The 26,578-nt window shown below is 40.1% G+C and overlaps 1 protein-coding gene across 1 annotated transcript in view; it reads left to right on the top strand.

Annotated features, from left to right (window-relative positions):
• Window positions 1-530: 530 nt before the first annotated feature.
• Sema2a (Semaphorin 2a) overlaps window positions 531-26,578 on the top strand; it is a 187,241-nt gene continuing 161,193 nt past the window's right edge. Inside the window, exon 1 of the mRNA XM_085488440.1 lies at window positions 531-589. Coding sequence (XP_085344566.1) covers window positions 551-589 — 39 coding nt within the window. The 5' untranslated portion in view covers window positions 531-550. The remainder of the gene's footprint in view (window positions 590-26,578) is intronic.

The following is a 26,578-nucleotide window of genomic DNA, read 5'->3' as shown; positions in this document are numbered from 1 at the left end:
GACGAGACGGTGACGGCGGTAATGAGGAGAAATGTTTGCACTCTGCTACCCTAAAACCTGAAAGGGTTCTTCTGTAGAGTAGACGGCCTATGGTACGATTATTTCGAGCCTGGAGGGGATCTTTTTCTCGTCCCACGTAGTTCCGTGCGATTCATCGCCACGATACTTTCCACGCTCGTCGAGCATAAGCGATAGCAAAAGTGCTCTCCTCTTCGGATGAACGAGTCTGATCCTCTGTTTTTGAACTCACCTGGAGATTGAATCGGTTTTACACGAACGATACACGATAATCTCTGCTTACTTTGTCCATTTGACGATCGATTGGCGGAGATCGTGACTAGCAGAGCGCACGCATAGTCTTCCAGACAAGTGATCCGTCCAATAGTGTGAACGCCGTTTCTCTCTGAGAGGCACTGTTGCGTATCATCGAGCACGCGATTGTAATATGCAACATGTTATATGCTCACAGCGAATCTGATATCTCTCTGTCTCGCCACTATTTATTCATGTTTGCATTTCCTTTGTTGCAGATGGTGAGTAGACAAGAATCATGTATGCGCTGCTCCCGATAACATTCCGACAACGTTCGGTGAGTACAGACATTTCGCGAGATAAATTAGAGTTGCGCTCGCAGTTTTATGCTTGCTAAATCAGTGGTGAAGGTAAATTGGTCGGCTTGCGCGATTAATCAAGAACTAAATTAAGCAAGAGAAATTTTCCTTCCGTTTCTCCTCGGGAAAACGAGGTCGACATATGGAGAGAATTGACCTCCGCGTCGCCAATAACGACAATTTCTTGCGAACTTTTCGCCCCTGCATATCCAATTAGAGCCGAGCAATATTTTCTAACTGAATTAAGCTCGGGGAAATGAACATTTGACAAATCGCAGAAAGTTTACGATATATTTTTTACAGTTTCGCAGTACGAAACTTCCGTATCGTAACTTTCTTTTACAAAATCTCGAATGTATCGCTTTCGAGGGTAATAATTAATGTCTAATAAGAGATTTATCACTTTGGCGAACATGGCACATGCGCGGCGGACTTGTCGATAATAATCTCTCGGAGTGCGATCGATTACGGAGATTACAGATTACTCAGGTGCCCGGTGTATTGATCAAAGCGGGATTCATGTCGAGATACTCTAATTGGCACGCGCACGCTTTGCCGGGAATTTGATTTGCTTTCCGTTTGCCGGGGATCCGCAGATTGACCTCGACGATATTGCGATCTGTGTACTTCAGCGGGCTCAAAGAAGATGCGAAGCAAGCAAACCTAAGTCGGTAGACGATCGTATGAATATCCATATGCGAGATTATTGCAGTTTGAGATACACACCATTCAGTTTTGCTCGACAACATCAACATACTGTGCGAGCAAATATGAAGATGGTCAAATACATCTACAAGATTACATATTTTAATAAATATAGTTATGCGCGTATTGCTTCGCTTTCCGTATATATTATTTTATTTAGTTTAGCCAGTTAGTCGCCAGTTAAATTGAAATTGATTATAATATATGATTGTTTACGAATAGTTTTAAATTTTTAATCGACAGAAATAATTTAAGCAATTTTCAAAACGGAAAGCTCTAAACTACAAAATGAATATAAATTACTCAAACACGAATATTTCAAATTAAATCCACTCTTCTCTCGAAATCTCCCATAATTTTTAAATCTTTGTTTGCGCTATTTATCGTTATATTCGAAAAAGCTGACAAATGCAGAAGCCATTATCGATATGTCGTTTTAATCTGTAAAACACGGAGATTATCGGAGATTTTAAGCCGACGCGATGCGTCGAAAAATGGCCGAAAGAAAAAAAATCGCAGGCAAATTGGCTGCTGTCTCTCGCGATCTCTTAGTCGAGGACCTGTCGACTTTATCGGCGGCGGATTTCAACGGCGGCGCGGCACAGCGCTTCGACGAGAGATAAGCCATCAGTGTCAGTTTCAGAGATCTGAAAGCGTTCGCTCGACAGTTACGTTAAAACGGGTTGATATCTATCGCCCTACATGGTCGAATGTCCTGCCAGGACTTTGTGATGCCCATCACGGGAGAGTCATACATGTCAGCGGCATGCCTGGCGCGGCACTGCACGCGCATCGCAGATAACTCATATCCATCTATATTAATTCCCGGCGGTGCATGCGCGCCCTCGGAAATTAAATGGGCGTCCTTACGTCCCGAGTGGACTCCGATTCATATCGATCTAGGATATCCGGCCGCTATCTGAGCCTCGCCATAAGCTCGATTGCCTGTTGTTCTGTGTCCCCGTTATGACGTTGCTTTGCGGGTCCTGTGGGAAGGCTTTCGCGCATTGCTCCGGTAGATAATTCCAGGTAATTGAATATTACTCTTCGCGTTATCGAGCTTGATTATGATTCGCGTTTGAATAATTAGCGATGGAGTTAGAGTAGATTTATACCATTCGTAGCATCATTATTTCATGCTACAATTTTCAATTAACGGTTGGGTTTTGCCACAAATAGCATTTTCTCTACTGCTACTGTATTATTCGCACGCATTCATTGAATCTGAAATGAAGATATGAAGGTCTTTTCTGTAGAATCACAAATGAAAGTATGATGCAATCGGGTTGCTATAAGCTTTATTACGTGCATGTGTATTACGTGTATATATATATATATATATATTATTGCGTGTCTCGTAATTTACTGCTACTTTGTATTGTCCCGTCGTGGAGTACTCGTGCCAATCGACGTGTATAAATCTTGCTTACATTTTAATATATCACAATATATAGATAGGATTGAGTATTTTTTATACACCGAAGATAAAAGCGACGTAGGAATAGGTACAGAAATACGTGTGTAGCAACGAATGCTGCTGTTTGCGATAAAAGCAGAAAACTTTCTTGCCTTATGGATAAGAGAAATACAAGAAGTTGCCGAGCTAATAATTTTTAAAACGTCGCGTTTTGAAAGGTCGTTGAAGTTAAGATATGAAACTCGTGTTGCGAAAATTTGCACGCTAGAGAAATTATACAAAAGGTACCTCGTAAACTCGTAAGGTACCTTCGCATTCGACTTCAAACACATACGTTCTAACGCATTTTTCCCGCGCATTTCTTTTTTATATGCATATATATTTCTCAAGAATGTAATATTTACACCTAGTGAAAAATTTTTCGTCAAGCGGGAGCAATAAATTTTCATTCACTCTGCTCACATGCCGTACCCTTCGTCGACCCTGCAGAGACATAGAAACAGCCTGCGGAGTAATCAAACAGTCGCGTGACTTTTATTCGCCGGCTGCTCAGTTTTTATCATCCATAAAAGCCGTTACGAGCCTGGAATTTTTGATCGAAGTCCCTGGCCAAATGACGGGGGAAAGACGGACGTTTCTGCCCGTGTTACTTTAACCCCGACTGATTGTCGGCAGTGCCGTACGAGGCTCGACCATCTCCCGTCGTCGTCACGCGACGTATAGCCGGGTGCTTGCGTGCGGACGCGACGCTTCCTGGAAATCGATCCATCGTTCACAATTGACTTTACTCTTTTCTAGTTTAGGTGCGTCGGAGACTGCCGTCTAATTAACCGAATAACAGACGGGAATGACGATAACGGTCGTACGTTAATTCACTCGTACAAGGCAAACTTTATAGTGCGGCAAATCGATCGCGTGTATACGAGATGTAGTTTCGAGAACTAAATTTTACATCTTACAAATATGTGAATATAAAAATGCTGAATCAGATAAATATTGATCTTTAGCACAGGATTCGCAGATGTTTTTCGATTGATTTTTTTTTTTAAATTTCACATATTTGCATTTGCAACATTTGCTAAATTTATTTTGTATTATTTTTCTTCAATTTTTTTTCAGATTGTTGATAGAATATGAGCAGAATAAATATATTGTATTTTTTTACAATATATGCTCAAACAATAAAACATTCGTACAATAGAAGAATATATAGTTACTTTCATTTAACCCATTTTCAAAGACCGCAGCGAAGCGCGGTTACCAATATTGTCCATAAAATTTATCACGAAAGATAATTGTAATAAATGCACACGCTTTTAACGTGTTAATCCGCTCGAGCGTAGCATGGCGATAAGACAACACTTTATACGGATATCTATTTCCTTTTTTGTTGAGCACAATATGATGTGCGGATTGATATGACGCTTACAACCTAGATAAAATGTATATGCATTTTATTATAAAATTAATTTCTGTATCCGTTAGAGACGTAATTATCATTAAAAATGACAGTTTTAATACGCGTCGACAAAAAAAAAGGAATAGAGGTAAAAAAGCAATAATAGTAAAACACTAATTATTTCATTCTTTTATTGCTGCACAATTTTTCACGGTTTTCACAATAGCACAACGTAATCCATTCACGTGAACATGTACGATCATATTCTCTTTCCATGAATACCATCCGCCATGGTGCCCAGAAAAATGACCACTCGCGGAATTTGTTTAATTTAACGGCGGTAATCGAGAGTACTCTCGTGCTTGAATACACTCAGCCCGACGCGCCGACTAATTAACTTGATCGTCGAAATTCACAGACAAGCCGGCCAACAGGTGCAACGCGTTGTGTACGATCTCTCTCGCAAAAGAATCGGCGGTCGGTGATAGATGCGAGCAATTTGGCGGCGTTATTTCGTTTCTGGTGGTCCACGGGACTAATCGTTATCAGCAAACTAGTCACATCCAGCCGCGCTTGAAGGACAAACGCTACTAGAATTTTTACATTTAGCGATGTTACGTCGACGGTTAATAGCTGCTCCGCAGCTGTGATAATAATCATGATCATTAATCAAAATTGGAATGTGGAATTTAACCAAAAATATTATTGCACTCTTAAAATATGCGACACATATACCAGTATTTTTAACGCAAAAAACTACAATTGCTGAAGAGTTAGTTTTTTAGTGGACGATTGAAGGGAAGAGAAAGGAACTTGAGAACCATGTATTCGAGATGCGCAAGAAAGCTAATCACTTGGATCGCAGTTAATGCTTTCTGTTTTGCTATTTCTGTTTCGAGAGTCACTAATTAAGACGGACGCGCTTCCACGGGAATTAATGATGTTCAGTCTATTTTAGCTGTGCTATCGCGAAATTCCAAGCAAAACTTGTGTTAATGTCTGTGTACATACATGCATCAACGTTATACGTAATATATAGCATATATATTTATTATAACATTTTAATTAATAATTAAGTTTTAAATAAAATAAATTAATAAACAATTTTCAAAAGTCTATCTAAAAGATTAATATCTGACAAAAAATTAATGAGAATCTAACGAATTAATTAATGTATTCGATCGCGCGTAATAAAAACTATACTATACCTATGTATTTGCAAATATAAAAATGATAAATTTACAAAAAGAGACTAAACACTTTCATTTTATATATTTGTTATTTAATTCATATTTTCAAGAAATTTGTGTCGCTCTCACACGTGCACTTTGACTATTCTCCTTTGTACTTTATACTTGAGTGTCAAGCAACCGTCTGACCTGAGAATGATGTACACGGCGATAATTCCGAGAAATTAGGTTACTTTAGTAATGCATATGGGATTCATAATGCGGACGGCGGCTACCCGACGGAAGTGCATATTCCTGTCTCGTCTCTTCCAAGTTGCTCGCGTTACTCGAACTGCGTCGGGGCAGGTACACCTTTTTACTCTGTTAATTCGCGCTAAATTAATTTCGCGTAGAATCGCTCCCACGAGAGGCGAGAATCGTGGAAAGTGGACTGGAATCCCTTGTCAACTCCCTTTATATATACGCGGGGGAAAACGATAAGTACATTTTGTGTAACACGTACGGTATACAATGCTATATATTTCTCGTGCATTAGAAATGCGATGCTACTGGTGCGACATCGATGACGACAATAACAACTCGTAGACGTCAGAGAGAAATACGGAGGTAAATCGCGCGACGATAGAGCGGATAAAATCGACTCCCTCTCGACTGACACTTTGGCGGTCGCGAAGCGAGGAAAAATAAAATCGTATATCGCGATATAGCAGAGAGGCGAGAAAAGATCGAAGCTCGATGCGGGCACTCGCGTGTTTTCCGCGTGAAAATGCCGTCTCTTTATTTTTCGCGATATCCGGAGTCGCCGACGTTCATTCCTCTCTCTCTCTCTCTCTCGTCTCGACTCGACGGAACTATATTGTGCTGTGTGTCTCCCCCGAAGTTCCGTAATCAAAAGTACAAATCACTGTATAACTCAGCCGCGCTGACGGCGCATGGCGAGTGAGAAGGGGTGGCAGAAGGGACGATAAAAGACGAAGGAGACAAGAAGCAGAATATAACGTCGGTTATATACCGGAAGACTCGGTCGAAGGAACAGAAGAAGGGGATACTCTCTCTCGTGTAAATCTCGCTTATACCGGCGTGGCGAAGCATAAATTTCCTTTCGGCGATCTCCGCCTGTCAAGGTTGCTCTGCCTCCTGTTAAACGTTTCTGCGTTAGATACTACTTATCTACGGGGACCGCACTCTCTCGCGGACGAACACGCCGCTCTCCTTTTGTTTTAGACCGCCGTATTGTTCACCGACCGCGCGATGCCTCTCCTGGGAGAACGCGTCTCGCCCACCGGATATCGACGCATCGCACACTAGGCCCTATGTAAGCGAATATTATACCGTACACGTATGATATGGTCGAGCGATATGTACACGAGATCGGAGAGTGACATTGACTGCTCTCCGATATTGAAATATAATAACGAAATGAGTAATCGTTTTCTTGTACGCAGGAAAACGTACGGTGGTTCATGGTACATTAAAGTTTAACGGCAATATGTGCGTCCGTACGCGGGAGACGTTTGTGGGAATAAAAAAATGCGATACTAGTGGCTGCAACATATGTCGGTTTGACATTTCTGTCAGTTGACGTCAAACCGGTACGCGCAGATGTAAGGTGGCATTAAGTGCTGTAGATACATGCATGCGGGACAATTGATATCGTAATTGTCACTGTACACAAGTTACATATTTGTAATGTGTCGTAATTTATTTTTTACAACGCGAGAAGGAAACTTTATTATCAAATTTCAAATTAAATATGAGAAAAAAACTTTTTATTAATAAAAAATTCAATAAGAATATTTATACAAATATTTCGGTCGAATATTAGGCAACTATATTTTCTCTTTTATATATATTACGTTTCATACACATATAGTTTCGCATGACACGCGAAGGCCACACTCGCGTCACGCGTGAAGGGTTTGCATAACGGTATAAGCGGTATGAAGGGGCGCGAATGTACTGTTAAATGCTGACAAGGAGATTTCGTCCGTTTAGAGCTAGACAGGGAGTTAGATGGGGATGGTGTGGAAACGTCGAGGAGGACAGGGAGTGCAAGGATGTCGGTTGCGCGCACGCTCGACTCTCTTCGGTGTTTGTAAGCACTTACCCCGCGGCTTATTGTTACCACAGCCCTCTCTTTGTCGGGATTTGTAAAAGCACTCGCTGCGTTAATTCCCGGACGCCGGATGCTGCACATCGTCGTACATAAACGGGCGTTCGCGTCGCGACGCAAACTCGACCACTCGAGAGCAGTTTCATTAATGTAGACTTAATCGTGTAATCTTCTCTTTTTTCCTCTCTCTCTCTCTCATTTATCTATTTCTAACTCCATCTGGCTTGAACAAGTACGATGAAATAGACGCGATTTGTAAATTGAAAAACGATCCAAGTAGCAAATTGATGTCATTAGATGTCAAAATGACGTATGCTTGCTATCTAGGGAATATATACATGCAATAAAATCATCATGCTATTTACGTTGCTACGTCGACGACAAATCCGCGAGTTCGTATCTTTGAATCGCACGGAATAAACTCGCGTTTATTGTTTGACACGTTCGGTCGAGAATCGACACCGAGACGTGCTCGGCTCTCGAAAGCTTCCAGTCGAGCGTGACGGTCGATTTCCTACGACAAAGATTTGCTCTCACACGGATCCTCCTCCTTCCACTATCCGCTTTTACTCCGGCGACCCTTCCTCGGCCGTCTCGTCGTTTTCTCCCAGCGACGACACCGCTCTCTCGTCCTCCTTATCTGCACCTATCTATCTTTTTCTTCTTACACTCGAGACACGCGTACGTGTGCACGGAGAGAGGGTTGAGGGAACGGAAAGGGGAGAAAAGCTTTATCAGGGAACTCTTTCGTGATGTGACGCGATGAGTAAGGCGGCGACGCAAGAACAAGATTCTCAATATCGCATTAGGGCGCGCCTGATTATCGGCCAAGTGGTTACGGTAAATCGTAGTGTCCGACATTCTGTCCGCGCGATAAAGCTGTACGTATTACGAATATATCTCGTTGCCGCATCTGCATTTAATAAAGAGTGAACGCGAGGCTTTCGCATCTAATGTATTTCTTCATCATGATTTGCTTAATTTTATTTTTTAATGCTTTTATATATTTTTCGTATTTGAGAAATAAAATTTCTCGTATTATAATATATATTATAATTTTTTAACTTATAAATTATAATATATATATATATATATATATATATATATATTATAATATAGACGCGAGATGTTTTCGATGTATTGCAAGTGACACGTATAGCGCATATAGTGTATTGATCCACTTGCATATCCACGGAGGTGTAATAAGCGGTAACAGACTTTATTAGCTTTTGGAATGTGCGGGCCGTTTAATGTATTCCATTGTGCGGTAGTGGCAGCGCCGGCAGCCGTGCTAATTCCGAAATTCTGGGTATTATGGCCTCCAAGTGAATTTCGGCATTCGTGCGCATCTACAGGCGCCGATTCCTCGTCCCGTCTCGACGGAGCAGCAGAAATCAAAACCGAGATTAACGTACCGTCTGCAAACCTTGCTGGTTTACGAAAGGTGTTGATTTCTATTCCATTTATTACAAATAATCTTTCATTTTATTTCATAGAAATAGAAAAAAAAGTAGGAAATGCTTCAGCGAGAATATTTTGAGAAGAATTCTGAAAATTATTTTGCAAACATCCCCATAGAGACCATGTTGTGGAAGTAACGCAATATTACGGCGCGCAGATCAAAAAATGTCAAAGTTTCGTCACGGGATGTTTTTACCACGTCCTCTCGTTGGAATGTTTGTATCCGGTTCTCCAAAGTTTTATTAAAATTGCGAGTAGTAGTTACGCATAAACAGATATCGGTTTCGCCGGCGAATGTCATAAGTTGCAGCTTGCTGCACTTTTATCGCGCGGTCGACTTTTCCAAAATAATTCCGCCGAAAATACCTGCTTCGCGTTCGTGGGAGAAAAATTTCGAGCGCCGTTACATCGACGACGACATATTGACTTTTCGAAACTTCCGGCGCATCCACGCGCGCGCTTTCATCCCCAGTGACACACACCTTGACGCGTCGCTTGAACTCTTCATCGACTTTCCGATGCACGCGCGTCGTCCCCGGCAGCGTTTCCGCGGGCTGCTATTTTAAAAGTTGCCAATCACCCGTTATTGCCCCAGTTTTCCAGCGGCCTGAACAGGACATCGCCGAGTCAAGTACGGAGGAAGGCAAACACGCCTGAGTTGTCTCGCTCCCGGGGGAACGTTGTAGCGTTAAACGAGAAAACGACGACGAACTACGGACGTGTACGCCGTGCATCCTTCCTCTCCCGCTACATCGTCCCCTTGATTCGATGAGTTTGCCCGAATTTTTCTCGTCTGACGAAATATACGCTCGCCATCTCTACCTTGTCTTCGTTTGGCAGTCGCTGTGTGCAGAGTTTACTATCTCAATTTACTCTTTAATATTCTTATTTTTTACACCCTGCATTCTTTTCGACATAATTATATCTTGAAAAATTTTTTTTATTATCGAAGTCATATTTTGATGCTGTGTATATATATTTTAAAAAATTAAAAAAGTTTATTTTTGCTAGAGAAAATTTTATATATATATATATATACATTTATATGCGAAAGGAACAAATGATAGCGATGACGAGTTAATAACGACGTTATCCTGCACAGAATAATTTATTTACTACCGCACCGAATAAATCCGTGAATAAATCTCTCATCATCGCGCTGCCTGGCACAAACTCACCTTTATGCAATATTGAGAATGAGCAGCGGAATGCTGGAAAAGGTGAGCGGTTGATTTATTATTCTGCGCGCTCCAAAGCTGGAAAGCAGATAAATACGTCTAATAATGGGTCGTGGATTTAGCGGAATATCGCGCATATCAAGATAATACCGTTTCGCGTGTTCGTCGAGAAATCTAACGCACTCAAACGATTGCGCATCAGGTCATCCTTAATGTATGCAACGGGCGATTAAATCTACTCTCGGGCTAGTCACTCTACTAATACGGAATTTCTGCTAAACTGTAAACTGTCTCTTTCCCTTTGTCTCGTAAACTGTTTATTGTATTTGACGCTACAGTGATGCAGGATCATTGGAATTTCTCTTTGCCGCATGTTAGACGTTATGGCACTTATGTTAATGCCATAGTGCGCCGGCATTTCCCACGTGCCGCCCATTACACCGCCATACTTGGCGCGGTAACATACTCTCCTCTCGAGACAATTCCCTCTATAACTAGTATTACTAACTTCGCGAAGGCACTTTATTCCGGCGCGTCTCGTAACTCGGTTATGGTTGTACACTAGGAGGCAACTCTCGCGTAAGTCATCGTCGCGAAATTCAATATCAAGTTATATACTTTTGCACACGCTCGAGATACGAATAATATACAATATTATATTCATTTCCGTTTTCATATCTGTTTAATCTGTAATTAACGTTTAAAGCATGCAATGATCATTTTTTTATTCGGGTTTTATAAGATATACAATTTTTAACTTACATATATCTATTTTAAATAAAAATTTTAAAAAAATATTTTACGTTTGTCCTTGCTGGAATTCGCTGGACAAAATCAATTTTTAACAATTTGATAGAAAATTACAACTCTTGATTGACTAAAACGACGGTTAAGCGAAATTTTAGGCCATTGTTTTTGTGCTGCAAATATTTTCCAGTACTTCAAAATTGGTATTACATCGCCAACGTTGAGCGCTTCCATGATTTTATTTTTTATTTCGCTGCTGTTGTTCGTGTATAGCAACTGGAGCATGTTATTCAACGTGAATATTCCCGTTTGAGAACTCGCAACATTAACATCGAGTTGCGGCGGTCGTGATGTGATGTGTAGATGTTGCCAATTAATATGCGCAACGATGAACTTTGTTACGTGGGCGAATTGTTTCTCAAAATTCATAGCGTGTAGAGGTGAATGACGGTACTATATTGGGAATATATTGCCTTTGGAATACTTTTTTTTACGCTACAACTTTGTAAGTCAAATAATTTGTTGCTGCTTTGTAAATGTGGCGAGGCGAAATGGAAAAAGTTAGTTGACTGGCTCCGGCTTTGGAAATTGGACGCATCTGTACGCGCTAACAACGTTGACGAAACGTGAATAAGCTTCTGTTGCAATTCAAACTGACAACGCAATCGCGATCAATTTTGGTAATAGTGAAGTAGCGTCTAGCGCGTTGTGAAATCCTATTAACCCCCACTTTTGCGCGATCTTAGAACTGGGTAACGAGCGCGCTTTTGTATTCGAGAGGGAAGTGCATCGGAGAGCGCTCGTTTTCTCCGGTAACAATTCCCGACAGTGAAATGTTCTCTCTCCCATCACGGTGGGAGAATTTGCCAAAAGGACAAACGCGGCGTGCGCGTTTCACGCGGACTTCCGTTTAAGACAAAAGGCGAAAGAGATGGGTAAAGAGATCTCGAAGGAATCTCGAGGAGTTTCGCAACGGCGCTAACTTTATGGGGAACGAGAAAATTGAGTAAGCGCGAGACGCAGCATTCCGCAACCGTCATTCCGCGTACATCCCACGAGGTTACGCCTTCTTATTGTCTTTCAATCAAAAAGGCAAATACTACCACCTAAATATAAATCCACGCAAATACTGCCGCGCCGGTCGAAATTTGTTATTTCACCCTACAGCGATGTCACTTGTAATGATCCGAGTGAATTAGTTTCGTGGATTAGTAACGAAAAGAAATGAAGTTTAGAACGCGTTGACAAGAATAGCGTATCTTTGTACGCGGAAAAATATTGTAGTATAAAATCACAATATTTAATGTGAAACATACCAACACATAAGATAAAAGAAATAACGACATTTATATTTAATAATATTATAAACATATTTTACAAAAGAGTATTGTTTATTTAATTATTTAAATATTTTGATGCACAAACAAATGCATAACCGTTAACAATATAATAAATGCATAATTTACAATTTTCATAATAATAAACATCTTAATGTCATTATATTTCAGCTTTACAATAAACGTTGCAAAAGAGAATGTTTTTGTACTATAATATTTTCTCTGTGTATTTTCGAACTTTAGCGAAATATTACGATCAACATAATGATATCGCGCACTATCATCATCCTGATAATACCAGGATTATGCTGGGCCAATAAATAGACGCACTATAAATAGGATGGCCGAGGTATTTTCGTGCTCCGGTAGCATCGAGATTCGACATCGACGCTTCGTCCGCATCAGGCCCTATATAATACCTCGTATAATACCCATTTTATTACGGTACTTCGTTATGTCACTTCAGCACCAGCAGCGGCGCCGCACGCCGTCGACGTCCGCCGACATCATCAACGAGCGTTGGTTTGCGACCACGGGACGGTCGAAAAAGGAGAACGGAAGCGCTATGCCTATAGCCACTCACGTCCGAGCGGTGCGAAGGGCGAGACAGATAGAGATAGAGAGAGCGGATTAAATGGAGAGGGACAGAGACGGGGAAGAGAGAGAAAGGGAGGGAGAACAAGGGGGTGCAAATGAGTGGACGACCGGCTTGACCGCAGCAAAATGTACTGCCGGACCTCCTACCATCCTCCGACTCGTATCGAGCCATCTACAGATACGGGGGCTAAACCCGGACTCCGAGAACGGTCTGCACGCCTTCGCCACCGTAGGCCGGGCTCGACCGTGCGCGGATGTAAAGGAGAGGGACAAAGAAAACGTATTTATGCGCGCGTGCAAGAGAGAGGCTGGCGCGAACGGAGATGGAGGCCTCTGCGGCCATGAATCAAGCACCTCTCTACGGCTGTCCGGAGCCGTTTCTGGTGTCGGTCTTTGCCCCGCCGCAACTCGAAGGAAAGTCCCACCGTCCGGTCACCACGTCTGTGTGGTATCGCGTCAGATTCGCAATTAACTTTGCTTACTTATTGTCCTACGAGAAAATTAATGTTTCTTGATAGGATTTTTTTCTTATCTTACTAGAGATCTCGTTGATCAATAAAGGATCCCACACCAAATATAATATATAGGATTTTGGCTGTATTTTTTATATGTTGTATAGTTTATGACTTGCTGAATAAAAGATGTAATAGCATCAAAGCTAAATATTTGATGATTACTGAGTTACAGCCAGTCAAACAACTCGCAAAGTCCTAATTTTTCGTATTTGATTGACTATAAATTTATTATTTAGTCTATTACATTTTTGTTAACAAATCATAAATTACAACATGTGAGAAACACAGGGCTGATTTTACTGGGGTTTAATTTCATCTAGAATTTTATATAGATTCAAACATCTTGTACTAATTATACAAAATTAAATCTTAATAACATCAGCTGGTTTTCTTATTTGTTTATGATTTGCGGAACAAAAAATATAATAGATTCATAGCTAAATAATAGACAATTACTGATTTACAGGCAATCAAATATGAAAAACTTGGGCTCTACGAGTTATTTGACTGGTTGTCACTCAGTAACTATCCAATATTTAGCTTTGAGGCTATTATATCTTTTGTTCAGCAAGTCTATGACATGTGAAAAAGCATAAGCTGCAACATATGAAAAAACAGCCAATTCTACCGAAAGTCAAAATCCTATGTATTTGATGCGGGGTTTTTTGTGACGATTTTTTTTTTCCATGGAATATTGCTCGTTAAATTCACAACATCAATTGTTGCACCATGAAATAATCAGTATTACTGTATTACAAATAGTATTCCGATGGAAAGGATTATGAGTTTGCGAACGTGCGCGCGTTATTGTGCAGCATGCATCGTTTTACTGACGCGATGAAAAACGTTTGCGGTGGCATTTGCGCGGAATTGTAACCTGTTTATTGTAGCGGGAAGCACGATTTCCGCGTCATCCTCGCGCATCGGTGATATCCTCTACACATTTTCATGTATTTCCGCCTTTATTACGTTTTCCAACGACGAACGATGATACTGGGTGGGGAAGGTTATGATGACTGCTGATTTTTAGTGGATATATCATTCTATCTCGACTCATTTGTTATAACTCGGTCACAGAGTTCGCTCGATATGACGTAAAAGCGTACTCGCGAATTTACACCGTGATACACATTATGATCGCGCGTAAATATTCAATGCTGCAAAAACATCTCGCTCAATAAATGCGAAATAGTTACAGTAAATATATCTGAATTTATATTTAAGTCGTTTCTTTGCTATATTTTCGTGGCCTGAACTTATTTATCTTCTTTACCAGATTAAAACGGAATTTAGATAGCTTCATCGATCGTAGTTATGAACGTATGATATAAAGCATTCTACAAATGCAAGTGGAATGTCGATTATGAAACTGCGCTTTATTGATATCGAAATTGTCATCGCTGTTAATCAAGATTAACGGTTCTATTTACGATAATTTTGTAAATCGAGAGTCTTGTATCGGTATTTCAAACGATTTGTTGCTATACATTGTTCGTATTTACATAGAAATCTCGTTTGAAATCTGCATTTTTCGTATCCTACAAGTTGAATGTGAATTGTGTGCGTTATCTATATTTATTTCACGAAAACTAAAAAAGAATCACGATTGTTATGAATAATAGCATGAATTTTTCATACGATTAATAATTGCAATGATTCATTATTTTTAGCTTGTGAATAAAATGTCTCGAATAAATTGTCTATATATAGTATCGTTTGTTAGATAAATGCTTTTATCTGAAATTATATGAATCACATATATACCTATGAGTCATATCAGGAAATAAATTTTCTTTATTATAAAGATCTGCAAAAGTGGGCCATAGCAATAATAGATCAGTGAAAAAAGTTGTTCGTGTGCCAGGAAAAAAACCGAGAGCGAACGAAATGATGCTGAATAATGTCTACCGTATTGATCGCTGATAAAATCCTTGCACATGTTTAATTAAAAGCGGCATTTCATGTCAATGTCGGTCCTACGGACGTGTTATGAATCAAGAAAATTGATGATTAATTAAAGAGAGGAAATGCGTGTTTATATTATTCATTTGGATTATGAAAGTAACAAGATATCATGAATAAATACTTGCGATTTCTCTTTATTCTCTCTTTTTTACTCATTCTCGGCCAATCGTCGCTTCTTATGTCGAGGCACAATTTGCATACGGGATATTTGGATGATGTGCCGAGAATTCAGGAAAACGAGGTCGACTTCTCGTTCCGATCCGCTGTGCTTTGTCCATTTGCTTCGTTAAGGCTTCGCTTGATGAATGATTATTCAATGTCGAACTATAAACAAGACGCCCTATTTACACGCTCGGCGGCAGTCAACGAGAGCGGATGCGCTTTCAACGGGCTCACTGCGAGATCCTCTCTGACGGAAACCACGAGCTGTGAACTAAACCGGTAAGCACTATGCGAATCTACCTTCGAGTACTCCGCCATTGCCACCTTCTCCTCCTCCTCCACATCTCTCTCTCTGTCACCTGCCCCCGCTAACTCTACTTCGCGCGCTGCTATTGAGAATCGGACGATCTCGAGCACCGTTGACCCGATTCCGTTAACGTCGTTCCAGTGTTACTTACCGTCACTTCCGTGCGCTATTGTCCGCCAAACATTGCCACCGTGCCGGTTAGCTCGGATACAATCAAAGCTCTCAGATAATTCGCCGTAAGCACTCTATACGCTTCTCTATATAGCATCATGCGGGATTAATTACAGTTTGTCGAAAATTGAAAATGCAAATTTTAGTTTAATATTACATTTTTATAATGCCCGATTTGTTGTATACTCGCATTATCGATATGCGTTACAAATTATTACGTTAAACGTGTATTCCACGGCAAGCTTGAATTATTCGTTAACTTACAGTAGAGGAAGCTTTACTAGGCTACATGTGTAACCAGCGGAGAGTTTGCGAGCTTTACAGCCCGGCAGAACCAGGTGGTACGCGAATTACCAGCATAAATATATTAGGTCCCGAGAGGGGTTCCTTATTAATCCATAAATTAATTCCCTTGAACGATGGAGTCCTTAGTGTTTGCCCGAGGCCTCGGCCAGGGCCCTCGTAATCTCACTCGGTAAGTCGAATTATCGCGGGTATCAAGCCGCGTTTCATCATCTTTTGATTTTTCGAGCTTCACCTTGAAGACCGACAAAGGCGCGGGCATTTTGACGTAAAATTGCCGAATCCGTACCTCTATAGTCAGCTTGGTGCTTCTCAAAAGCGTCTATATAGATAACGTAGGCAATTCATTACTGCGCACCTATAGCCGATAATTGCATTTTCAGGCCATTTTACTAAAATGCTCGTCTCTAACGCCTGTCTCGACGGGAAGAGCCCTAACGCTCTCTCCGTGCGAAAGCATAGGGCGCGAGGTGTGGGGTCGAGAGGGAACCGAGTAACTGCATTAACCTTTCTGCCACCCCGTAGAGAGGCGGCGAGAATCGAAGAGTAGATGTGATAGAGCGTGACAGAAAGAGAGAGAGACTGTGTGAGACACAGGAAACGCGGACAACTCGATAAAATCATATAATGATTTATTAAAGTTATTATTGCGCGCGCAAGAATAAGTATGCAATTATATAAACATAAAACGTTTCTAGTAGCTATATTTTTTTTTAGTAGTTTTGCGTCGAAAGAATAATTGTTGGCATTTTTTTTTTAATGCTTTGATCGAACTTTTTCGCGCGGAAAAATTCTTATTTATTACGTTTTCGTCCAAAGCAATAAAAATGCGATAACTTTTAATGATTGCAAAATTCAAAAGACCTGAATGCATCGTACATTGGAAAATAAACAGACCATTTTCCCTGAAAGCGTTGTTACAAATGAGTTCATTCATTGGGTGAATACCATTCGCGAGCTATGCATAATTCATCGTATAGGTAAAATCAGACTAAAATACAACGTTGAATATGGGGGATTCAATGAAGCGGTTCGTAGGTGTCGGGAAAATGCGGCTGCTTTTCGGCGTTACCCTATGAGTTGGCACGCGATAATGCATGACGCTTATAAATAACAGCTCGAATTAAAACTTGAACGATAAGTTTGCGCAGCTAACGCGGAGCACATCCGCTGTACCTACTCTCTCGTCTCGGCTTTGGTCTGCGGTTTCATACTCTACGGTCCGCCAACCGCGGCTCGGATTATCGTGAGTAATGCACCAGACACACGCGGACGCTTTATGAAAATTCGAGATTGTTCCACCAGCGTGGAGTCATCGAACTTTCTTCGAGCGTACGCCTCGCGCTTCTGGACCAATAAGTAATGGATATTTAACTTTTACGACATAACGTGTTGCGACACGAAAATATATCCTCTCGAAGATAACATTCTTTATTATTCATCGATTACACTTGGTAGTGATATACTGTTTTGCAAAGATTTAAAAAAAGGTTGAAAGTTTTTAGGATCGCTTTAAAAATAGTTGCTTTATTAAAAATGTATTAATCGAATCGTATACCTACATATATTGTACAATATATGTATATTTATATAATATACAGACATCAAAATAATATGCAGATATAAAAACAAGAATTTATGATGAATTTTGTTCATTTAAATTTTAAAATCAATTTTTTAGCTGAAAAAATTGTTAAATATATTTCTGAAACAATTTTTGACAAAAAATCATGAAACAGTAAAGTATTTTTTATTATTTGTTTGAATAAAAGCAGTGGCACATACATTTAATCCATATAGTCAATTAGATATATGATACATCTATTTTTGTAATATAGATGTCAAATATATAATTATTTATGTAATAATATGACATTAATTCACCCAACGTAGGTCATAAAATATATATATATATATAGTATAAATATCTTATTAATTTATTCCGTCTTTTCTATCGATCTGACCATTTATATTAGAAAGAGTCAACTTAATTTTCAAGTCACCGATATTTTATGTATTAGCAGTCTAACATTAGTGATTGATTAACTTAAGGCTATATTTATATTTGTGTCGAATATATTAGTCGGTATACGATTAATTCGTCGGAACTTATACCTCACGTCATCGACTCGACGCAGGAGAGTCGGACGATATTTCGGCGTCGGATTTTATCGGACTCGTGGTTTTACGTCGCGACCGCAGCACCCCGATGTTTCGCCTATCGCGTCCTCTCGCACATGGTTTTGCGGTAGCGAATTATTAACCGCAGTCGTGATTGTCGCTTGTTTTGGATGGGCCTACCTCCCCGATGTATCGTGGTTACAATAAAATTGCGGCGACCGGAGGAAACAGGATCAAGAGAAAAATTTCACGTTAAAAGAAAGGACGGATTTGCCTATTAAAGTTTTTAATTGCGACTGAATTTTTTTTGAAATTTCGTTATTGAATAGTTCAAAATGTGAAGGATAAACGAATTTACACGATGTTACGCGTTTTTCTTAAGCGAACAGAACATCTTTCTTATATCTCTTCTCCGAGGCGCAGCTGTTGGAAAAGCACTTTACACAGCACACATGTAACCTTTGATAAAATAGCCGTTAAACCGCACCTTATTAAGTCTCGTTTCGTTAAAAGTTTCAAAGACCCGCGGCGGTTCGCTAAATCCGTTACACTGAAGCGCCGTGGCTAAGGATAATTTTTTTAGAAGCGTAAAATACGAGGGGGTCTGTATAAGAGTATAGCAGCGCGATGGGCTGCGAATTAGCCGCTTAAACCGCACCGGCCCTCTCTTATCCGGCTCTCTGAATTTAATTACAATTAATAATCTCCCGCCTCGGCGTCGTAGGAACGATTCGAGGTGATACCTTGGGAACCCGCGTACGGCGCCGGATTACTTTACGCTTCGCTGGGACTTCAGAAGCGTGTCTAAGCGGCCGGTTCTCTCCACTTACAATCCGTCTCCGGATTCTGATTAGCCGCGCTATCGCCCGAAGACTTTTTCTCAGAGCTCGGTACCATGAAACGGATGGCCTTACCGCGTGTAACGACACGATTACAATCTCGGCCGTGATTGCGAGGAGAGAATTACGTAACTCTCTCCAGCGACCAGAGCGCGCTCCAAATCTGAATATTACCACTTTGAACTTGGGTGTTATATAGAGATCTCGGTGTGATAAATCGCTAAAATTCTTTTCACCGGAAATTGCTATGTTTCTGGAGTCTTTATTTTGTAGGCAGTATTACCTTCCCCTTTGATTGTACAACATATCGGCATTTATATACATATGATATAGATTGATATGGATGATTACGACGCTCGTGCAATCGTATCGATAAATTTTGCAATAATTTCGTAATGTTACGCGAGTGATTTCGCCTCACTTTACGTTATATTGATGGCGATTACGCGGGCGATAAAGCACACGACGCGTGAGAGATTCCGCAAGTTAATGAGAAATTACGAGCGCAAGTACGCAAGAGAGAGGAACCGCAAATCGGATACTAGCGTCACTTGATCAACAACATTCAGAGCTGGCATTCAGGTTAGCCGATTGTTTCCCAAAGGTTCGTCGATAAAAGCAAGATGAAGCCTTCACAATACTTTGTGCGAAGCGATCGAATTGCTTTGAAGCAATTGTTGAATCGCATCCGAGCTAATCCAAGTTACGCGCACGTGTATTTCAATTATTCTAAATTACGCGCCGTATTACGTACGTACGTACGTACGCGCGGAAGGTAAATGTACACTTTATTGCGCTACACGCGATCATAGTAACGCTCGTGAGCTCTTCCCTCTGCGCATTCGACGCGATCCGCCTTACGTGTGTGTCTGTATATATGTATATATGGTACATATGTATGTATTATATATACGTTCCATCTACCAACATCCCTCGCCTCTCTCCCGCGGAAATAAGACGAGATTGCGATCCGAGGAATCTCATATAGCCATGTGACTGACAATAAGGCTACGGGACTCGTTGATTCTGAACTCAATACATGCGCCGTTATAAGCATCGTCGCGATATGCGACACGAGGATCTCATTAAGATTGTTATGCGTCACGCGCGCTGTAATCATATTTATTGCACATTTATTGCAAAATTATGCACGTATGAAACTAGCTACGAGTATATTTACGATATATTTCTGGCATGTTTCTCTTTTCGCATATTTTTACCGAGCGGAAAATTTATATTCCTCGGTCAATGCATTTTCCCGTCCTGTAGGAATCAGTGTCCTTATATTACTAAAAGAAAATGCTGACTCGTTTGTTCTTACTGTTTTTTTGTTTTGCATGAGCTTCGCGCAACGCGACGTGCAATTTTACGCCCATTACGATTTAACACGCTCGTCGTCAGCCGACTCCACGTACAAATGCAACCGTCGCTTTTATAGCAACGTCGAGCATTAAATGTTGCTACATGCACGTTGGTAGGGTGTATCGCAACCTTAAGGGATATCCGGAACAAAGTGCTCGTATGCGTGATGAATTATACCGAGAAATAAAGCTGTATGTGGAACATTTCTTCTGAAATTTTTCAAAGCTTCGGGGACGATAACAACGATGCAGGATTTGTAAAATTATGTCTCACTGATGTAGTACGTGGCTAATGAAAATGCCAAACGGCACGTTACACTTGAATATGTAAGATTAAATGAGATTAAATGAGATTCTTGAAAGTAAAAGGAAATGAAGTCGCAATTATACTTATCTTTTGGACTAATTATGCGAACGAGGGGGATACTTATTGCGAATAAGATTACGCATATTAAACGAGAGCGCGTGGCGTTTCGCTCTCTTTGAATTTCACGGCGGACGAGGAATGTTATCTCGTTCCTTCTACGACTTTGGATGCTGTCGAGCGAGAGAGTATGCTATTAGCGATTACGCAGCGGCAGTATAACGGTATGAGCTGCAGCTTTTTCCGTACTGCAGAAATGTAACGATTAATTGCATTTGCGTAGTTGAAGAACGAAGAGAATCCATTAGTGTGTATCGTATGCTATCAGGGAACGTAGGGAGAGAGTAATACGCTATATGACTTGAAACTTTTTCCGCGTTAATCGTAATTCGTTGCTTCATATTAAGTTAATAATGAAGCAAAGCATTAAAATCAAGAAAAGATTCAATTATCACGATGTTATTCGAGAAAAATGATCAATCTCCGTCAGCAAGCCATACGATAGCTTCCAAGTATGATACGTATATGGATGCAGCAAAAGTCAAGAATACACTGCCGCGTATTACGTTTCTGTTAGGAGTAAATTGATAGATGCGCGCCAATGACTAGCTCCTTCATAAATAAGATGTTAGCGCGCCAACAGTTGGATAATGGCGTTCTAGCTATCGACCACATTCGTCGTATCTGCGCGAGTCAGAAAGGAATCCCCACGAGGGTGAAGAGAGGAAGTTGGTTAATGCGAAAATAACAAATCGGGGGATGAATCATACTCGAGCTGACTGCCCTTGGGCACGTGAGGGTATAGTCGGGATATTTCGGACCCATGAGAGGCGTTTCGCTTGTGTTACGATTTCTACCTAAATGGCTTTCTCGAAAAATACAGTTACCCGGCCATCATTCAAACGAAATAATTGCTAACAGAACGCGAGACTTGGGTGGAAAATTAAGCACATATATCTATCGCAAATTTTATATACGGAAAAACCGTCATTTATTTCACTCCATTTTGATTCTGAGATTTATACTTTGCTCAAACATTTCTGATTTGAGAAGTGGATCATTAAAAGCAAGAGTGTTTACGTGTCGCATCAAGTAAACTTTCGCCAAGAAGTTGAAGACAAGTCGAACAAATATTAGCTGGCCCGATTATCTGGCGCTATATATGTCGCCAAGATCGATAAAAGAAACATATTCGACATTGCAGAGACTTAAAATGAATTTTTCACTCCGGAATAAGATATTATCACTGCGCCACCGACTGTTTAAGTCGGTGGCGCAGTGCATGACCGCAATTGTATCGATGAGCTTTTTTCAGTGACAAACAGGAGCGAGTGCCTATTACGGGCGAGCACCTATTATGCAGGTCGCGTTTACAGCATCATTAACGAATTATACGAGACAACGATAAAGTCGAGATAAACCGAGCTGTTATAAAGAGATTTATGATATTCACGTTACGAACGAGACGCGGCAGCTGAGGAATAATATATAAGACGATTGCTTCTTGTAGTTTGACGCGTCACCGATAAGTTTACGGTCCTGTTGACTGCGCGTTCTTTTCCGACTCACTTCCGCAATAGAGACATAAACGCCCTTACTTCTTTCATGGTGCTCAGGCTGTTATCGCGTCATTTAAGATTGCGATGAATTTCGAGGTTCTTCCTGTAACGACGCCGAAGACGCCATTGCAGCAATACTTGACGATGATATATTGGCCGAGCTCGTCAAGTCAGATATTCCATTTTCTTGTTCGCAGCTCTGCGGGGAAATCTGCGAGCTACTTTTGCTATCGAGCAAAGTGACCGTAATTTTTCATGGCTATTTCGACGGCCTTTTCATCGCTTGATCGCTATACAAGATATTAGACCGACAATCCCAAGCATATTCTCGGTTTTTATGTTGTGTGATATTGCATTTTTTATGTATTCGAAGAAATGAGATGTATTTTTCGACGGACGAGACGATGGCAGAGCAACTGGAGTAGTTATCGTGATCCGAGTTAAAGTCGTACAGTCTCAGGAAAAATATTTGTGCAGATTTAAATTACCTTTGGGAGTCAAATTTGTATAATTATAACTTTACTTTCATGTAAATATCGCATTTTTATCGTTTTTACGTAGAAGAGTAGGGAAAGCGGATATCGCGTGTACTTATTTATGTTTTATATAATTACGAACGGTACGAGAGTAACAATTTCTTTTTTTTTTGTCTCAAGAATCCGATGAAAGGCATTCATCCAAATCTTGTTTTCAAGAAGGTACTCTTGAGAGCTGCTTAACGGAACGTAACAAAGGACAAATGTATCGCTTAGGGGAGCGAGTGTACGCTTTAATATTTTTAAAGTACATTGAATCCTTTGGTAAAGGAATCTTTTTACTAACGAAGCGGCATCGTGGAACGATAGGTTGAGAAGCGGAATAAGACGGAGAAAGTCTCGACGAAGATCGGCAAAAATTTGAAGAAAAAAAATAAGGCGAAGGGACTAATGGAAGTTGAGGCTATTGAATTGAAGAATAGAAACAAAGGCAGATTTATATATGGCATAAATTAATTGGATTAATTTACAGTCTAATGATGTATTGGCTGATATAAATAATATATAAACTCATTGCACGCAATAATCAGTTTCTCTGTCTCTTATTTGGTTTATTTATTTTATTTTGTCTCATTGATTGCTTTGAGACAGAAGTCTTAATTTTTTATGTAAGAATTCCAAAATATTTTATTAGGATTTGTTAATACTGTGGAATAAATAACGTTGAATATAACGATACGCGAATATAAGACACAGCTCGACAGTTCCGAATGCTTAGAGGTAGCGTTACAGCGATAATATTTATATTTATGTATTTCACGCGTAGTCATGTTCGCTTTGTGTGATTCGGCTCCGAATTCCAACGGTTTTGTCAGGACAAGTCAGTTGTCCTCGAGCGATGAAGCGATACATTTCGACGCGTGCTTTCGCAAAGGAACGAGCGAGAACTTCGTAATTCCGATCCTGTATTCTTTATCATTTAAATAAATTATATTACACTACAATACATATATATACGATAAATACTTGTTACGATTATAAAAATATTTTGATTAGCGACTCAGCTACATTAAGCGTGCAAACAGCGTATAAAATATATAATGCTATGAACAGAATTATTCATTTACTTAATGACCATCTGACAAGTTGATAAATAACGTAGGAAGATTAATCAACCATCTGCCACCAATCTTCATTTAGAATAATTATAAATGCAAGAAGAGTTAATGTTGCCATCATTCTGAAAATTCAATTCATACTTCATCACTTCCTACATATATAACGCCAAGAGAAGCTTAATAGCGTTATATACAGGATCTTTCAAAATAGCCAGAGCAATACGTGAATACGCAATGGGACCACTGCATTCAATGAGCGCTATTCCTCATCGTTTAATGCCCTTTTTTTCGTGTCGTATAACGTGGAAGTACAATTTCGGACTCCGCGGGATCAACGGAGTCGCTAGAAGAAGAATAGCCAATAATACTTTTTCATTAAGCCGCGAGCTAGGATTACCGCGTCTATTGAGACCGGGCACCGAAGCAATCAAATTATATTCCCAGCGCAATCAGCTTTCGAAAAAAAGAGGAAGAGAGAAAGGAAGAAACATCAATATATAGAAGCGAGAGACGAAAAGGCACAGATACAAACAAGTAAAGTGGATACGATATGCGACAGTTAAATCCGTCAAACTCGAAATATCATCGTGGCCCTTGAATGGCCGAAATTCTGTATTTTGGATACTGTAGATTTTCACTGTACCTTTTATTTTTCAATATTTTTCTTGTTAGTTCAATATTAATTTATTTTTATTTTTGTTAATTTCTTCATTTATAGTATCGTAATAAATCAGAATCTAGAATACATCTGTCGGTTTGGTTCTTTCATCGATCAATTTCCTTACACGTTTCGTTTCTGATCTGACTTCTATCCGTTTGTATATAGCAGAACGAATTTACAATTAAAGTTTACCACATGGTCGCAAATAAATTTTACTTCTTCCAGTTTTCACTCCCGCGCCATTCTATCCACAGTCAATTCGTTCCGCCGACCGCGTAGTAATTCTCCGGGGAGCTGGAAGATTGAAACTGTAATTATTTTTCTTTCGCGATACACTCTTGAATTTTTCTCCGTTTAAACTATCCGGCAAAAAGACGTAGTGTCGGTTTATCTCTACTTGCCATTGCTTTTTCTTATTAGCGCGTAACGAAAGATACATGGACGGATATATAAAAGCCATCAGAAGGAAAATAACGAAAAACATATACACATGTAATACGTGCCAGTAGCAACACGTGTGTAATGATCAAGATGAATAGCGCACAAGTCTGGGAGATTAATAGCTTAAATTGTAAATTTATTTTCAGGACAGAAACTCTAACCGACGCGCGTTATGCGCATCGCGGTTGTTTCGTATAAATGTTTGATCGAGAGAGCAACTTTTCTCTCGAAAGGTACAGCAGATGTTCCGAGACAAATGGCTTTGAACAAAATTTCTCTCTCTCTTTCATAGCGACAATTAACAACCCATCATTTCGAAACCAGGTATTACACATACAGAAGTGTAACACTACACGCGAGAATTCGGTGCAATAATTATAGATAAAAGATGAATTGAACTTTTGAAATTGATAATAAATAAGCAGTGATAATAAATGAATTTAACAGTGTTATGTATTCGTATAATCATTAATTTAAAAAAGGTAATAAAAAAATCTATTAATTGCTTGAATATTATAGATCTTCAATGCATTAATTAAGTGTCGCTTTTAAGAGCGATGAAAATTCATTCGCCGTCGCGTCGTTGCCGTCGTCGTCACTGTCGTTGTTCGCCGCGCGGTGGATTGTCGTAAAATCGCATCATCGAACCAGTAAGCGCGATGTACCAAGTAATTCAGTTACCACGCAGTTGTTCGTCGTGGTACGCGCGCTCTGCCTCGTTCGCCACCCCCTTTTGCGTTGCGCCCTGTGCTACTCCCTTTCCGCTTGGTTCTCTTTGGCGCACTCCTAGCGACGCGTGTACTTGCCCATTATAGCTAAAAGCGTAGCACACTCGATTATCACATCGTCGTGGGTGGCTTAAAACTGGGAACGTTACGGACCTTTGACAGCGTTAAGAGCCCGTCGGTTTTAAGCGCGACTAAAATATAATACTACCAGCGAAACGTCCGTGCCGAAAAATCAAAATGCGTCCGTGTCATTTAGAATCGAAATAATCATCGGGAAGCGAAGAAAATGGGAAGAGTGCAACCGGAAGGATTATTGATATTGGTTCAAGCTTTCACAGTCGGTAGGAAAAAGAGAAGAGGGAGAAACTCGAATGCATGCGGCAGATTGAGTTACGAAATTTGCGAACAAAACGAAAAAGAGGCAGGATATGTGAGTAAATATTGCACGGATTTTTGCGCGAACATTTTTTCAGCTCCCCTGGGCGGAAATTAAAAAGTTCCAACGCGAAGAGTGAATAAAGCGAACATTCGGGAATGAACTAAGGTTCACGAGAGCATGAATATAACGCTACGACTGGGAATATTTTAGTAGCTTTTGATTAGTATTGATTATATGACATGAAGTTTCTGTTTATTTTATTAATAAATGTTATATATTACAATTATTATTTTAAATTATATTTATTTCGTAATAAATAGTAATTTTTAAGAAAAATATCTATACAGATATAC

Source organism: Nylanderia fulva, unplaced genomic scaffold (assembly GCF_048542155.1).
Source record: "Nylanderia fulva isolate GAGA-0341 unplaced genomic scaffold, ASM4854215v1 Scaffold7, whole genome shotgun sequence".
Taxonomy (NCBI): Eukaryota; Metazoa; Arthropoda; class Insecta; order Hymenoptera; family Formicidae; genus Nylanderia; species Nylanderia fulva.
This window is presented reverse-complemented; position numbering and strand designations above follow the sequence as displayed.